Source organism: Eurosta solidaginis, chromosome 1 (assembly GCF_040869045.1).
Source record: "Eurosta solidaginis isolate ZX-2024a chromosome 1, ASM4086904v1, whole genome shotgun sequence".
Taxonomy (NCBI): Eukaryota; Metazoa; Arthropoda; class Insecta; order Diptera; family Tephritidae; genus Eurosta; species Eurosta solidaginis.
This window is the reverse complement of record NC_090319.1, coordinates 115882417-115898695: the sequence shown is the minus strand read 5'-3', so window position 1 is coordinate 115898695 and position 16279 is coordinate 115882417. Positions and strand designations below refer to the sequence as shown.

The following is a 16279-nucleotide window of genomic DNA, read 5'->3' as shown; positions in this document are numbered from 1 at the left end:
GAAGCCCGCAGGAATCAATATGTGCGTCTATGTACATGTACATAACATATTTGTGTGTGTATTGTTTGGAGCAAAGCACTGTTGCCATTGACCAGTTGCATGCATGCTTATGCAAACATCAACTTTTTGAATTACAATTTTTCATGGTGCAAATGGCAGAAACAAATTCTGAATAAGAATTTCTAGTTCATTTATTTGTAACCTCCAATTTTATATAATAATTTTAGGATATTTCAACAAAGTTTTAAACAATCTTAGGCCTTTTTGTATAATAACTGCAAACGGTCAAAAATTAGCGCACAAAAGTTGACTAGGCAACTCTGTCTAGTGAGAGAGCTATCAGCGAACACGTTCTTACGGAAAAAATCAAAATTGGTTTGATTTCTATGTTCCGGGCTCCGTACGTACGTGCGTTGAACGTCGGTGAGTTTTCGTTTACATTGCACACTCATAATTTAGGTCGTGTCAGCTGACACGTTTTTCCTACGTACGCTCATGCGTAACTGCCGCTTGATACATCAAACTGACAGTTCTACCTGTTATTTTTATCGGACAATTACGACCGGCATCGGGCGATCAAATACGGTGGCTGTGTAAGCGTACTCTAACATTTTCTTCGCTTTGAAGCGATGAAATAGTTTTGTAAAGCCTCCTTTGACAACTTTTTGAATTCCTTAACATTCAACACACTTTGCGTAGAAAGATATAGGAGTGGCCATAAATTTAATTCATCTGTCGGGCGAAGCATCGCAACAAAAGGCAGATTTATATAAACGCTTTGGTTGCGTGCTTACGCTTTGACAACGGCATTCGAAAAACAATGAAACCCCTTGCTAATAGGGGGACTCATGTAACCGTATAAATGCCTTATAAAGTGTGTAAACGTATAAATTTATCTAGTTTACGCACGAGCTGTCAAATTTTGTATGAAAAATCATTTACACAATTTGTATAAATTTACGCGCACATTTCATTGTGTAAACGCGGTAAACTCAAAGGAATGCAACCTTGCAGACATTACAGACGGCATTTTCATCAAAAATATCCAACATCAGCAAGTAAAGGCGTTTTAGTTTTGATTTTTCACTTAATCTTGGTATTTTTTAATTTGTAAACAATCAAAAAAATTTGTTTGGAAATAATACAGCTGAAAAACAATCAAGTTTATCAAGCGTATTACTAGGTGCGTTCATATAACCGTGTGTGTAAATGGATATAATTTTACACCTTATAAATTTATATGCTATCATGAGTCCCCCTATTATCTTTGCTTTGGAGCATTTGTGTAAACAGCCATACAAGTGAAATTATTCATGAGGAAAACTTGTTACACGTGTGGCGCTTCATATTTTAAGTTTTTTTTTTTTGAATTTTTGTGACTAATTCAAATAAATTTTAGTTTCCGTATGTTTTCGTATTTTTGGAGGCCACAAATCTATTATTTATATTTCCGTGGAAATATATGTAACCCTGCAAAAACGCTCCACGTCATTTTACTAGTCCTTTTACGGTCATTGTGACTTTCTGCAGCGGTTATATTCATAGTCACGTTTGCATGGGCGTGATGAACTTTTGTGACCAAATTTTCCGTTTCGTTCCTATTAATGTGATCGTGCATTCCGCTCCCACTTATAGGATGTGAGCATAGCACTGTGCTGCTCACACACGTCACAATGCTCGTCAAATGGCGGTCATTTTTCCGTCATTTCACTCTACATTTTCGAGTCATTTGACAATCAATTTTACTGCGGTTTTACCATTTATATAACCGCCATATAACGTGAATTTTACCTGCAGATTTACTTTACCTGGAACAGCCATATGAATAAAATATGAACCAAAAAAATTGAATTTTCAATATTTATTATTTTCAATATTATTATATATGTACATGAACTTGGAACTTATATTAATCCAGTTCATATAAAACAGAAGAACTTTAATAATAAATAAACTCGCTTAATTGGTTTTTGTTTTCCAATTGAAATCTCTTCTAAGCGAGCAAAAAATAATTTTAAGCTTCAGAAAAAACTCCAATTATTTGAATAATCTACAACTTAAAGCTTAGTAGAAATTCAGATCAAGAATATTCAAAGGTGTCGTGGATCCGATTGCTGTCATAATTGAAGAACTTAAAAATGTACGACTATTAATTGAGTCAGACTTATTATTGTTCTAAATCTAATCATTCAAGCAATAATTCTGCAACCCAAAGCAGGAGTATTGATTGGTTTCAAATCTAATTCCGACAGCAATCGTATCACATCCCTTATTATATATGTACGTGATATTGCAACTTAAATTAATACAATTGATATAAAGAAAAGTAAGTACTTTAATAATAACATAAACTCTCTTAATTGGTTTTTGTTTTCCAATTGAAATCTTTTCTAAGCGAGCAGAAAATAATTTTAAGCTGCAGAATAAACTTCAATTATTTGAATAATCTACAACTTAAAGCTTAGTAGAAATTCAGATTACGTTTACTCTTTTTTCAAATCAAGAATATTGAAAGGTGTCGTGGAATCCGATTGCTGTCGTAATTGATGAACTTAAAAATGTACGACTTGTAATAAAGTCAGACTTATTATTGTTCTAAATCTAATTATTCAAGCAATAATTCTACAACCCTTAGCAGGAGTATTGATTGGTTTCAAATCTAATTCCGACAGCAATTGTATCACATCCCTTATTATATATGTACGTGATATTGCAACTTAAATTAATACTGTTGATATAAAGAAAAGAAAATACTTTAACAATAAATAAACTCTCTTAATTGGTTTTTGTTTTCCAATTGAAATCTTTTCCTGTGCAAGCACATCGCTAACCTGTGGTGGCAAAAGATATGATTATACTGTCTTCGATAGATAGTCGGACGAGCCGCTACTCGGCGAAGTAGAGATGACCGTTGTGTCGGTGGCAGCTGTTACAACAGCAGTTTCTAACTTTACACCATCCGTACAGTGTTATGAATGCTTCACTGCCTTTTCCAATTGCTTGGCGCCAGCAATTTTGCTGTTTGTAAAGCTTTAGCTGTAATGCAAATATATAGATGGGTTAAAGTGGTTTTCGTATGTTATTCAACAACTCACCCTATACCATCATCACAGCCTCCTCATCGATTTTGAATATGTGTACTGTTTCAGTATTCAGACCCAGTTCGTGCAACCGATTCATTCATATACTGTGGGTATTTGAGCCGTAGATGCAATGGAAGATATTTTGATTCTTTTTGAAGTGTAACATTTGTAAACAGTTGGGTTTCTCTGCTGTCACCATCACCACTAGAGAGCTATTGAAGAAACGCTCGACCAAGATAATATGTGAGATTTACACGCATAGATTTCTTCCACCTTTTCACAGTTATTGATGGAAAAAATGCGAAAGCCATATTTACCATCCAATACCGAAATAGAACTGTAGAGGAAGAAACATTTTATAAAATTTAATAAAATCAAAAAATGATAGTTGTGCTAAAATGGGGTAACGTATTGTATGTTAAAGTATAGCGAAGTCTCAGCGGCTTTGTCCTTGTGAAAATTGAGTTTGAATAGGTTTTATTCTTCATTCTTAGAAACATGTACGAAGGTACCTGGTAAGATATTAAAAATCCTCAACGCTTTTTTTGCTATAACTTAAAAAAACTCATATTCAAACTTCTGCTTAACTTCTACATATCAATAGCTACCTTTACCACCAGGAGTCACTATTGCTTCTACGCCTATGCTATTGTTTCCTACATCGATGAACTTTGTAATAAAATAAACAGCTATCTCCCCAATCTCTCCAGTTTTGTCGCCTCGCGAAACCTGATATTTTCATCAACTAAATCATCGGTGACCTTATTTAAAACATGCCAAATGTCGACCGTGCTTGGGAGCAGTGGTGGACCCAACAGAAGAGGAGATCGAGCGCTTGGCATGGGCTCATGAGGCGGTAGAAGTAGGTCGAAGGCAGTTCAAAAGGTTTGCTGCGAGAAACCCTCGGTTCTGCAACCGGTATGAGGAGGAAGCGTCGAATGGCAGAAAGGGCCCAGTCCCAGAGCCGCGACGCAGGGCAGTCCCATAGACAAGACAAGTAGGCCCAAAGCTGTAAGACAGATGGGCCCCAATAGCGAGGTAGCAACTACCTCGAAGGCTGCGAGTCAGAGGGAAGTTCCAACTATGGAAGTAGGAGATAAGCCAAAGGGAGATAACGGTAAGACTCCGACTTTCTCGGAGGTGCCAGAGGGAGCTAAGACTCCGGCTTTCTCGGAGGTGCCAAAGGGAAATAACACTAAGACGCCGGCTTTTCCCGAGAAAATGAGTGATGTGGCAAAGCAGTCACTGACTGTGGCGCTGGTTGATCGTAGCAGTCCTTTCGAACAGATGACTAGTGAAAGGTGGAGATCTGTAGAAAAGGAGCTTAAGATGATGCGGGAATAACCAAGTAAGCTCCTTCCAACCTTTGATTCGGGGGATGGTATAATGGTATGAAGATGATAGCGTGCGACAACATCGCGAGCTTACGTGGCTGGAGGAAGTGTTTCCAAACCTCCAAAGGCAGGGCACGAACGCGCGTTTTGAGATGGTGGATAAAGCTCAAATCCCCAAGGTACCAAAAGTTAAGGTATGCGTGATGAAGTCGGAGGATACACTGCGACTTTTGCAGAATCAGAATCCGAACATACCGACACAGGATTGGAAGGTACTTACTGTATCTCGGCCTACGGAGGAAGGTCAGTTATACATCTTCCAAATAAACAAGCAGGCGGAGGATATATTGTAAGCGCAGCTTGGAAAAATGTCCTTAGGTACAGGCAAAATTTATATGCGACTCAGGAAAAGAAGTCGCGGGTATTAAAGTCCTAACACGCTGGACGTGGGCGAAGTCGAAAAGGACCTCAAAAGCCTAAGGGAAAAAAGACAGGTGGAGGTAGCCCACGTCACCCCGAATGTGTTAGAAGGGGACCAACAGCCAGATGGTGCTGTGAGTCGCACAGAGGAACACCCGGCACAACAGGTACAAGAGTCTGAAGGGGGCTTCGAACACTCTAAACCAAAAGGGCTAGGGGAGGACGACGACGTCCCGATGAAGGTGCTGGAGGGGGACAAGCAGCCCATTGGTGCTGCGAGTCCTACAGATAAACCTCCAACACAGTAAAGTGGCGTCGAGCGAACTCCTCCTCCTAACGCGCTGATCCAGGAGCCGTGGCTTCCATCGGGAGGAAAGGTTTCTGGAATTAGCGCGCGCGGATTTGGCGTTTACTATGCGCAAACGGAAGGACGGGTGCGAGCTGTAGTAATGGTAAGGAAACAGCTGCATTCATATATGCTGCCTAATTACACTACTGAGGACCTCGTAGTGGTGGTGAAATCGCCGGGCTCAGATGGTACATGTCCGGCCATGCTACAAGTTTCAAGTAGGGCGGTCGTGGGATGGCTTAAAATAATATTCGATGGGTGCATAAACTGAATCATGTACCGCACTCTTAGAGAACTGCTCGTGTAGCTTTCCACCCAAAGGCGGGGAAGATCGGTCACGTGTATCCCAAAGATTATAGACCCAATAGCTTACCATCATTTCTGCTCAAAACCTTTGAGAGGCTGCTAGATGTGTACATAAAGTCCAACGTGGATGAAAAGCTGCTCTCCACAACACAACAGGCGTACACCAAAGGCAAGTCAGTAGACACCGCATTGCATAGGGTGGTAATAGGCATAGAAAAAGCCCTGGAATATAAGGAATATGCTCTAGAAGTCTTCTTAAGCATTGCCGGGGCTAAATGAGCGATTATTGATGGTCTTAATTACGTTAAAGTACATCCAGCCTTACCCAGATGGATCGACTGCATGTTAAACTGCATTAAGATTACATCGCAATGGGGATTGTACGCGGCCACGAAATTAGGGGACAGGGGCATTCCGCAGGGAGGGGTGCTATCAGCTCTGCTGTGGACGCTGGTCATTAACCAGCTGCTTAGGGGATTCTACGAGGGACCAGAAAAACTTACGGTTTACGCAGATGACGTTGCATATGGTCTTGTTTACAAAGGGGTACAAGGTCCCTAATTGGACCAGGCCTAAGTTAGGAGGGGCGACCCTAAGGGAGAAACCTTGCACAAATTATCTAGGAATGATCCTAGACAGTAAGCTGTCATGGAAGCTCAACGTGGAGGAGAGGGTGAGGAAGGCTTCAACGGCACTTTATGCATGTAAAAGAATGCAAAAGAACCGGCATATACGATCAGAAGGAACTCGATGACGATGCCTCAAAACTAACAACCAAAAGTAATAATTATCATTTCACTGACACAAATTTTATAGTTTTTTTTCGGGATTTGGACACAATGTTGTTGTTGTTTTTGTAGCGATAAGGTTGCTCCCCGAAGGGTTTGGGGAGTGTTATCGATGTGATGGTCCTTTAGCCGGATACAGATCCGGTACGCTCCAGTAACACAGCACCATTAAAGTGCTAGCCCGACTATCTTGGGAACGATTTATGTGGCCACATTAAACCTTCAGGCCATCCCTCCCTATCCACCACCGCCTCCAAACGATATCGTCTAGCAATGGTATTCTCTATCATTTTCGTTCGGTCTTTACCTTTCTAACTAACAGGAAGGCAAAAGTAATTGTCAAGTGATAAGTTGCCATTGTTTAACATAGTGCAAATACACTAGCGATTCGTCTCTGATCCGCATCGAAAGTTCGTTTCGTAATAGAGAATGAGGCCCTAAGATTAGACATTTTTTTCAATTTGTATTTTGACTTACCAGCAACAACAGAATCATGTTTAATTGTACGCCGCACAAGCAATTTAGCATCATGTAACGAAGCTCAGTTTCTTCCAAAAATTGTTCAACCCTGCCACGTAAAATCAATGTACTTGTTCTAGCATTAACGCAACCTTTAAATAATTATAAACTATAAAAATGAAATTAATGTAAAACCTTGGAAAATGTTGAAACGTTCTTCAAAGTAATCACATTGACCCAAAACACTTGAATTAATATCATTAGCTGTAGTCATAACAGCACCACCACAAGCTTTCATTCTACGTTTCCAATCTTGTTCTGGTACATGAACAGCACAGAACATATCACGATCTGCAAAATACTGTGTATCAACATCACCAATTGGCAATTTAGAAAACACAACATTGGCGCCTTACTTAGCTAGTTTATTCTACAGTATACGCCATTCAGCATCAACAATTTTCTGATACTCTTGGACATTAGAGGACATTGCTGTGGCAGATCATTTTTCCAATAACACTTTGTTGCTCCTTTGATTGGCGCTTCGACATGTACAGCCATGTCATATTTTAGCATGCATAATTGTAATGCTTTACGTATAGCTTTAATGATGATACGTGCATGCACGCCTTCCGCAACATCTGGCTTAACTTGTTTTAAGATTTCACATGCTTAAAATACTACTGTAGTGGTGCCATCGCCGACCTGATAAGAGAAACATTTTTATTCTACACATTCTAATATACAAAAAACTTACCTCAGTATTTTGAGATTTGGCGATGTCTACTAGAGTTTTACGGCTGGATTCACAATATCCAATGGTTTCATAATGGTTTCCCCATCATTTGAAATTGTGGCCTTACCACTGGAATCAACAATATGCTTGTCAATACTACGTGAACCCAATGTAGTGCGTACAGTGCCACAATTGAATGCGAGGCATTGTTGGATATGAGTTGAGGTTTACCATGAGAACTATCGGTACCCAAGCATTTTTTACACAAATACTCATGTACCCAATACAAGTTCAAGACATTCATATTTATCGACACGCTGTCCGGTATGGCCCAAATGTTGGAAATATGCAGTTGGCACTGTTGAGAAAAAATATGGATCAATGAAGACAAGTAAAAGTGAAATATTTTTTTTACCATCTCTTGTTACTTTACACATTAGACATTGGAAACGACGACCAGCATCTACAAGTTGCTATTGAGCCTTGCAACGATTGCATCTAATTGCACCCAATTCACCAAAATTTACAATGGGTGGCTCATATTCACCCTCAACCGTGCGTGCCATTGGTGAGACGGTAAGTTTAATGGACAAAGCTGTTGTTTTTAATAGATCATCTGTTGCAGGTATGCAATACAAAGACGACCTGCAGAGAAGAAAGATCAATGTAATTGCCAAACAAAACATTAATTTCGATTATCGATACCTAACGTAAAGTGGCGAGGAGTTACCCTGCACTTCTACCACATATTTTGTGGTCACCAATGGTGGTAATAAACCCTGTTCATTAGTAATAAAAGCACCACCAGCGCTATTTTTATTTTCAATGATAACGCTTATCGGATTTGGCATCTGATCGGGATCTAAACGGCGTTGGGCTTGATCATACTGTTGCGGCTGTTGATAGTTACCTGTAACAGGTGCAGGTGGTTGCTAAAGAAAATAACACAAAAATAATCATCAGCAAATTTGTAAATTATTAGTTGTATTAACATACATTATAACCAAGACGTCCGGACGTGTCCGGGTATTGGAGGTTGACCCGGCTTGGGTGGTTGACTGAGCATTGGCGTCTGTCCAGGTTGCGTTGGTGGCATCTTATATGGCTTTTATATCAATAACAAGTGCCAAGAATATATCCGCGGCATACCTGCCGACCAAAATGATTCAGGGGGTTGTGATTGCCAACCTCACCTACCCGTGGCGAATCCTGTACCTAACAATTTGGTGTGAACAATTGGTGCCAGTTAACCCTCTGAAATAATCGGCGCAATTGTACGCCATTGTGTTGGCATTAATTTGGCAAAATGCAAAAGCTTTTCATCCTTCTCCCATGACCATTCTGTCTTCTTTATGCTAGGATCAAGCCATTCGTACCAGCGTGCCTTACATTGCTTGGCAGATTTGCGGTGCAGCAGTTATGCAATACGTGACCACTGGTTTTTACCATATTTCATTACAGCTGCTTTGAGGATTTCATCCTGAAAGTTATCAATTTAGTTAATAAACGGCCAAGAGTAACCAGTCGCGTCAAATGCTTACCTCAGTGTTTCTCCACACACCATCTTTTATCATAATTCGCGGCATGGTGCTATATAATTGTGAATTCTTTCGATGAGCACAAATATCAAATCAAAAATTTTTGTCGAAATAAACAGCAAAAATCATTGTATATTAAAGTCTTTGGGAAAATTTTAGAATAGCACCCCCGAGTTCGGGGTAAAACTTGGTATCAAATGAAAGAGGGAGTTCTCCCGATCACAAATATATATATTTTAAAGTGTGCAAACTTATAACTTAAAAGTTATTTGTTGTTAAAGTTTGCAAATTTAGCAAATTTCTATAGCACTTTAAATTACAATTTACACATCTTTCAAAACCTTAATCCACATACATATCTATATAAATTGGCAACGATAAACTTAAATTGCATTTTTGTATATTTCACATTTCATTTTTGCATTGTTTTCACTTATTATAAATGTTTTTATTAAATCAATCGCGCTTTTGTAGCAACATGCACATATATATATATATATATACATATATTTTATTGATGACATTACAAAGCTGTGCTGCCACATATATATTCGTATACACATATAAAATTTGTATAGAAATTTGCAAACTTTAACACCAAATAACTTTTAAATTATAAGTTTGCGCACTTTAAAATATATATATATGTGATCTGGAGAACTCCCTCTTAATTTTAAATCTTTCCGGAGATATTCCATTTAAAACTCTCAAAATTGAAAAAATTTTCGACCACCAAATGTTTTGCTGTCTCTGCTGAATTAGAAATGGCGGATTTTTTTGCACGCAAAAATGACGTATTTTGCTATCCTTATAAAAATAATAGGTGCGAGAGAGCACGATACATTGTGGGAAAGCTAAATTTGTCAACATGCTATTTCATTTGGAGAATTTTTCATTCCAAATCGTCACCCCTGTCAAAATTTCGTGTGTCTATGTGCGTTTTTGGTCACACGATTTTTGCAGGGAACCCTTTCATTTGTAAATACTACAAAAATTAATTAATTAAAATGTCAAATGCAACTCGGGTTAAAGTAGTCTTACGTACAAAAATGCAACTCTAGACCTGAGATTTTCATTAGGTGAGCGAGGCTGTTTGTAATTTTGACGTTTATCGCTTACCCTACAAGACACGTACCCGTTACCTAATCGATTACTTAATCGTTACCAATAACTTGGTCACCAATTATCGCCCTGCAAAAACGCTCCACGTCATTTTACTAGTCATTTTACGGTCATTGTGACTTTCTGCAGCGGTTATATTCATAGTCACGTTTGCATGGGCGTGATGAACTTTTGTGACGAAATTTTCCGTTTCGTTCCTATTAATGTGATCGTGCATTCCGCTCCCACTTATAGGATGTGAGCATAGCACTGTGCTGCTCACACACGTCACAATGCTCGTCAAATGGCGGTCATTTTTCCGTCATTTCACTCTACATTTTCGAGCCATTTGACAATTAATTTTACTGCGGTTTAACCATTTATATAACCGCCATATAACGTGAATTTTACCTGCAGATTTACTTTACCTGGAGCAGCCATATGAATAAAATATGAACCAAAAAAATTGAATTTTCAATATTTATTATTTTCAATATTATTTTATATGTACATACATGAAATTGGAACTTATATTAATCCAGTTCATATAAAACAGAAGAACTTTAATAATAAATAAATTCGCTTAATTGGTTTTTGTTTTCCAATCTCTTCTAAGCGAGCAAAAAAATAATATTAAGCTTTAGAAAAAACTCCAATTATTTGAATAATCTACAACTTAAAGCTTAGTAGAAATTCAGATCAAGAATATTCAAAGGTGTCGTGGATCCGATTGCTGTCGTAATTGAAGAACTTAAAAATGTACGACTATTAATTGAGTCAGACTTATTATTGTTCTAAATCTAATCATTCAAGCAATAATTCTGCAAACCTTAGCAGGAGTATTGATTGGTTTCAAATCTAATTCCAACAGCAATCGTATCACGACATCCCTTATTATATATGAACATGAAATTTTAACTTAAATTAATACAGTTCATATAAAGAAAAGTAAGTATTTTAATAATAAATAAACTCGCTTAATTGGTTTTCGTTTTCCAATTGAAATCTTTTCCAAGCGAACAGAAAATAATTTTAAGCTTTAGAAAAAACTCCAATTATTTGAATCAATTTAAATCTACAACTTAAAGCTAATTAGAAATTCAGATTAGATTTACTCTTTTTTTTTTCAGATAAAGAATATTCAAAGGTGTCGTGGAATCCGATTGCTGTCGTAATTGATGAACTTAAAAATGTACGACTAGTAATTGAGTCAGACTTATTATTGTTCTAAATCTAATCATTCAAGCAATAATTCTGCAACCCATAGCAGGAGTATTGATTGGTTTCAAATCTAATTCCGACAGCAATCGTATCACATCCCTTATTATATATGTACGTGATATTGCAACTTAAATTAATACAATTGATATAAAGAAAAGTAAGTACTTTAATAATAACATAAACTCTCTTAATTGGTTTTTGTTTTCCAATTGAAATCTTTTCTAAGCGAGCAGAAAATAAATTTAAGCTTTAGAAAAAACTCCAACTATTTGAATAATCTACAACTTAAAGCTTAGTAGAAATTCAGATTAGGTTTACTCTTTTTTCAGATCAAGAATATTCAAAGGTGTCGTAGAATCCGATTGCTGTCGTAATTGATGAATTTAAAAATGTACGACTTGTAATTAAGTCAGACTTATTATTGTTCTAAATCTAATTATTCAAGCAATAATTCTACAACCCTTAGCAGGAGTATTGATTGGTTTCAAATCTAATTCCGACAGCAATCGTATCACATCCCTTATTATATATGTACGTGATATTGCAACTTAAATTAATACTGTTGATATAAAGAAAAGTAAATACTTTAATAATAAATAAACTCTCTTAATTGGTTTTTGTTTTCCAATTGAAATCTTTTCCTGAGCAAGCACATCGCTAACCTGTGTTGGCAAAATATATGATTATACTGTCTTCGATATATAGTCGGACGAGGCGTTAAGCCTCCATTACTGATACTTAGCATAGACTTGACTTGGCTTGCGAACTGTCACTTACAGTTCTGTTAAATGAACATTGCATGTTACTGATTACTCAAAACTTAACTTGACTTAGAAGTATGTTGAATTTTGATTTTCTATGTAAGTTCTAAGTGACGTTTACATTTTGAGATGCCATTTGTTTGTTTCCATTTCATTTTGACATTTTGTCATACAAATTGACATTTATTTAAAAATAAATTTCAACGCTGATTATGATGCCAGATTTTATGCGCCAAGTGGAGTATAATCGTGGCTAAGTTGCCAAGTTTACGCCAAGTCAAGTCAAGTCTATGCTAAGTATCAGTAATGGGGGCTTTACTCGGCGAAGTAGAGATGACCGTTGTGTCGGTGGCAGCTGTTACAACAGCAGTTTCTAACTTTACACCATCCGTACAGTGTGATGAATGCTTCACTGCCTTTTCCAATTGCTTGGCGCCAGCAATTTTTGCTGTTTGTAAAGCTTTAGCTGTAATGCAAATATATAGATGGGTTAAAGTGGTTTTCGTATGTTATTCAACAACTCACCCTATACCATCATCACAGCCTCCTCATCGATTTTGAATATGTGTACTGTTTCAGTATTCAGACCCAGTTCGTTTGATGCAATATTTTCGATTTGATGAATATGTATACTATCCGTTAGGCAGACAATTAGGTGCGTTCGATTCATTCATATACTGTGGCTATTTGAGCCGTAGACGCAATTGATATATTGTAACATTTGTGAACAGTTGGGTTTCTCTGCTGTCACCATCACCACTAGAGAGCTATTGAAGAAACGCTCGACCAAGATATGTTGCGATTTACGCGCATAGATTTTTTCCACCTTGTCACATTTATTGATGGAGAAAAGGCGAAAGCCATATTTACCATCCAATACGGAAATGGAACTGTGGAGGAAGAAACATTTTATAAAATTTAATAAAATCAATAAATGATAGCTGTGTTAAAATGGGGTAAAGTATCGTATGTTAAAGTATAGCGAAGTTTGAATAGGTCTCATTCTTCATTCTTAGAAACATGTACGAAGGTACCTCGTAAGATATTAAAAATCCTCAACGCTTTTTTGCAATAACTTAAAAAAAACTTATATTCATCAAATTTCTGTTTAACTTCTACATATCAATAGCTACCTTTACCACCAGAATGAGTCACTATTGCTTCTACACCTATGCTATTGTTTCCTACACCGATGAGCTTTGTGATAAAATAAACAGCTATCTCCCCAATCTCTCCAGTTTTGTCGCCTCGCGAAACCTGATATTGTAACCAACCAAATCATCGGTGATCTTATTTAAGACATGGCCGCGCCAAATGTCGACCGTATGACATTACCCTACCGACTGTCTTACACCTTAAAATTTTGGGTGCGACTTTCATCAGGATCTAAATTTTGGTGAGCACGCAGCCGCAATTGTTCCGACAATTCAGAGCCGTACCAAAATCCTTAAATCCCTCGCTGGCAGTACCTGGGGAAAGGATAAAGAAACGCTCATGACTACACACAAAGCAATTAGCCAGCCGATTAAGGGCTATGCGTCACCCATAGGTCGCCAAGCCTAAAAATTACCTACTGGAAGAAGCTACAGGCCTGCCAAAATACTGCTCTCAGTTATATTTTGTTGATCCACAGCAGACAAGGCGCGGTAATCTTCCAGGGTTTTCGTCACGAAATATCTTTTCCAGATAAGCTTATACCACTTGAGCACGCTACGTTGTGTTATTATTTTATCCAATAGTTTATTAATGGTTGCCCCATCATTTGAAATTGTGGCCTTACCACTGGAATCAACAATATGCTTGTCCATATTACGTGAACCCAATGTACAGCGTCCACAATTGAATGCGAGGTATTGATGTTGGATATGGTGAATATTTTTTACATAAAAACTCATGTACCCAATACAAGTTCAGGCATACCGCCGATAACACACCTTTTAAACGACGTTGTGTGTCCAAATCACTTAGCGGTTTTTCTTCTACGATTTGTAGCAATTCTTCAACAAACGTTGGATCATGTATGGGATGCGACCAAAGTGGACCGCCCAACTATATTTGGGAATATAAGAAACAATTTGGTGTGAACAATTGGTGCCAGTTAACCCTCTGAAAAAGCGACTGACGCGCCTTTTTGAACGGACATAACCGTTTAAACGGTTAAGCACCAATTAAGTAAGAAGGAAATAATTTGATTTATTCGAGTTTAAATACTTAAGTGGGATAGTTGAAACTTACATGATGTTTATCACCGCAATGCGCACAATTTGTATTAACAGTTGGTATACCGAATTATACTTCCCCATTGCCTTTATCTGAGATCTTAATTTTACAATACCCATAGGCTGTAGCGTATAGGTATCACAACCAGTGAAATACCATTCATTGTTTGCTGTGTTCATAATATAAAGATATGGTAAGTAATTGGATTGTGGTAAAAGGCCAAAATGCTGTATACCAACCTCATGCTATATTTACACTTCGCTTGACTACTATGCATACGCACAAATACGCGTATATAAAAATTGGCAGAAATGCTCAAAAGTGGCTCAATATATTTTCCATAACGATTAGAGTGCGTTTCAATGCAATGCAATAGTATACGCAATCCCATATCATGGCAGCATTTCATACGCAAAGGCACAGAACTATTTTTGGCATTGCAGGCTTCAGGCGTATTGCCTGCCAGCACAGCCATACCATTCGCAGTTACAAGTAATGAACCCCCACTCGTCAGTGATTGTATAGCGCCATCCAGAAAGCGATTCGGACAACCATAAGGATTTAGGTCTATAACATCGAAACGCTTCTCATATGAAGATGAAAGGTACATGAGAGTCCTATTACGAATTTTATTATTGATAATTACAGTTAAATCACTAGCTATTGATTCGTATATCAAACCTACATTGCATCCCCTTCGCTTGGCACAATTAAATGTTCCACTCCATTGTGTCGCATATTTACGCTAATGGAATCTACTGCCACCTTAGATAGATCATTTGCAACAATTTCACGCACGCCTGCTACTTCTTTTGCATAACTTATGCTACGTAAACCTGTTGCAGCAAGCGCTTCCAATATTCGCAGTCCATCGTCGTATTTTACACCACCAGCCGTGTATGGTTTCTTGTCATTAGCATTGCTTGCTTTCCTTTGTATTTTGTGGATTTTTATGCGCCGCCGCTTCCCGCTCTCTTATCAACCGCTTTGAGTATACATTAAGTACTGAAATACTTAAATCACGATTAAATTCTTGTACTGGATTGTAGAATACGGCCCCGCCGGCAATAATTTCTGTAGTACTTTCTTTGATCACACGTTCGGGTGCTTTGTCGTTCGTAGCGATCTGTTAATTCATAAAATTTAGGGCGATTTTGTTAATAACGCGAAACATATATTTACCTTATTTTCAGATATTTCCTCAACTTCCATTTTAGCTTTAAACTGCTGTGCATCCAAGTTTTTGTTATCAGCTGTTCGGTGGTGGCATACGCTGGCTGCTGCTTTCGTTGAACAGTGAAACGTGGAAACTGTTTCAACAGAGGAAATATTTAAGCATTAAAGATGCACAACACTGTTTTTTTATAAATCAACGATGATAGCCAGCCTTGGGAGGTTGTTGCTGCTGCTATCGTGGCCTTGCATTACCCGGTTGCTCTTGTGGTATATACCTTGGTATAACTGGATGTGGCGTCATTGCCCCACCTGGTCCAGTTGATGCGGACCACGAACAACAAACACCACGACCTACACTGTTTGGGTTCACTTTGCTGCTGCAAACACACCTCCGTCACAATAATTAATGGAGACCATGGAGGGGTATCTCAACAAGAGAGGCTATTTTATTGCACACATAGCCGTTTTTTTACACCGAATTTTCTAATCTTTTTTTTCAATTTTGGATAATAAATCTTAATGGTAACAAGAATTTTTTTCTTGTATGTATGTGGAAATCAAAGTTTACTATTCTGCATTAGAATTGCTCACGATTATTTATACTATGCAATTACATATTTCACTTTCTTTCTCTATAAACATGCACACATTGATATGAGTTTTTTTGCTAAAACACACTTTGGTAGACCAAAAAATATTAAAGAATGCGTATATTAATTTCTGGAAAATGTAAATCACACAAATTGAAAAAATTTTCAACTTTTCTGCAGAATTAGAAATGGCGATT

At 37.7% G+C, this 16279-nt stretch overlaps 2 protein-coding genes across 15 annotated transcripts; both read right to left on the bottom strand.

Annotated features, from left to right (window-relative positions):
- Positions 1–1846: 1846 nt before the first annotated feature.
- Positions 1847–9819, bottom strand: LOC137236748 (protein transport protein Sec24C-like). 7 transcript variants are annotated; one of them, XM_067759728.1, is made up of 10 exons: positions 9017–9819; positions 8472–8955; positions 8181–8407; positions 7891–8120; positions 7497–7833; positions 7156–7444; positions 6935–7100; positions 6758–6875; positions 3096–3420; positions 1847–3036 (listed from the first exon to the last, which is right to left on the bottom strand). In XM_067759728.1, exons 3-4 carry the CDS (start codon positions 8324–8326, stop codon positions 7949–7951), a joined length of 318 nt encoding a protein of 105 aa, XP_067615829.1. In that variant the 5' UTR covers positions 8327–8407; positions 8472–8955; positions 9017–9819; the 3' UTR covers positions 1847–3036; positions 3096–3420; positions 6758–6875; positions 6935–7100; positions 7156–7444; positions 7497–7833; positions 7891–7948. The 7 variants fall into 7 exon arrangements, with proteins under 7 accessions (XP_067615829.1, XP_067615828.1, XP_067615826.1 ...); XM_067759727.1 differs by having other exon boundaries at positions 6935–7090; XM_067759725.1 differs by having other exon boundaries at positions 6935–7444; positions 9017–9225; positions 9643–9810.
- A 2598-nt stretch (positions 9820–12417) lies between these two features.
- Positions 12418–16279, bottom strand: LOC137236746 (tRNA (guanine(26)-N(2))-dimethyltransferase-like). Of its 8 annotated transcripts, none has more exons than XR_010948606.1 (7): positions 15499–16279; positions 15002–15442; positions 14556–14933; positions 13667–14485; positions 13230–13565; positions 12622–12986; positions 12418–12562 (listed from the first exon to the last, which is right to left on the bottom strand). XR_010948606.1 is itself a non-coding variant. In XM_067759721.1 (4 exons), exons 2-4 carry the CDS (start codon positions 15052–15054, stop codon positions 14476–14478), a joined length of 441 nt encoding a protein of 146 aa, XP_067615822.1. In that variant the 5' UTR covers positions 15055–15442; positions 15499–16279; the 3' UTR covers positions 12994–14475. The 8 variants fall into 8 exon arrangements, 1 of the variants encoding a protein (XP_067615822.1); XR_010948609.1 differs by having other exon boundaries at positions 13230–14485; positions 15499–15626; positions 15768–16278; XR_010948608.1 differs by having other exon boundaries at positions 13230–14485; positions 15499–16007; positions 16084–16278.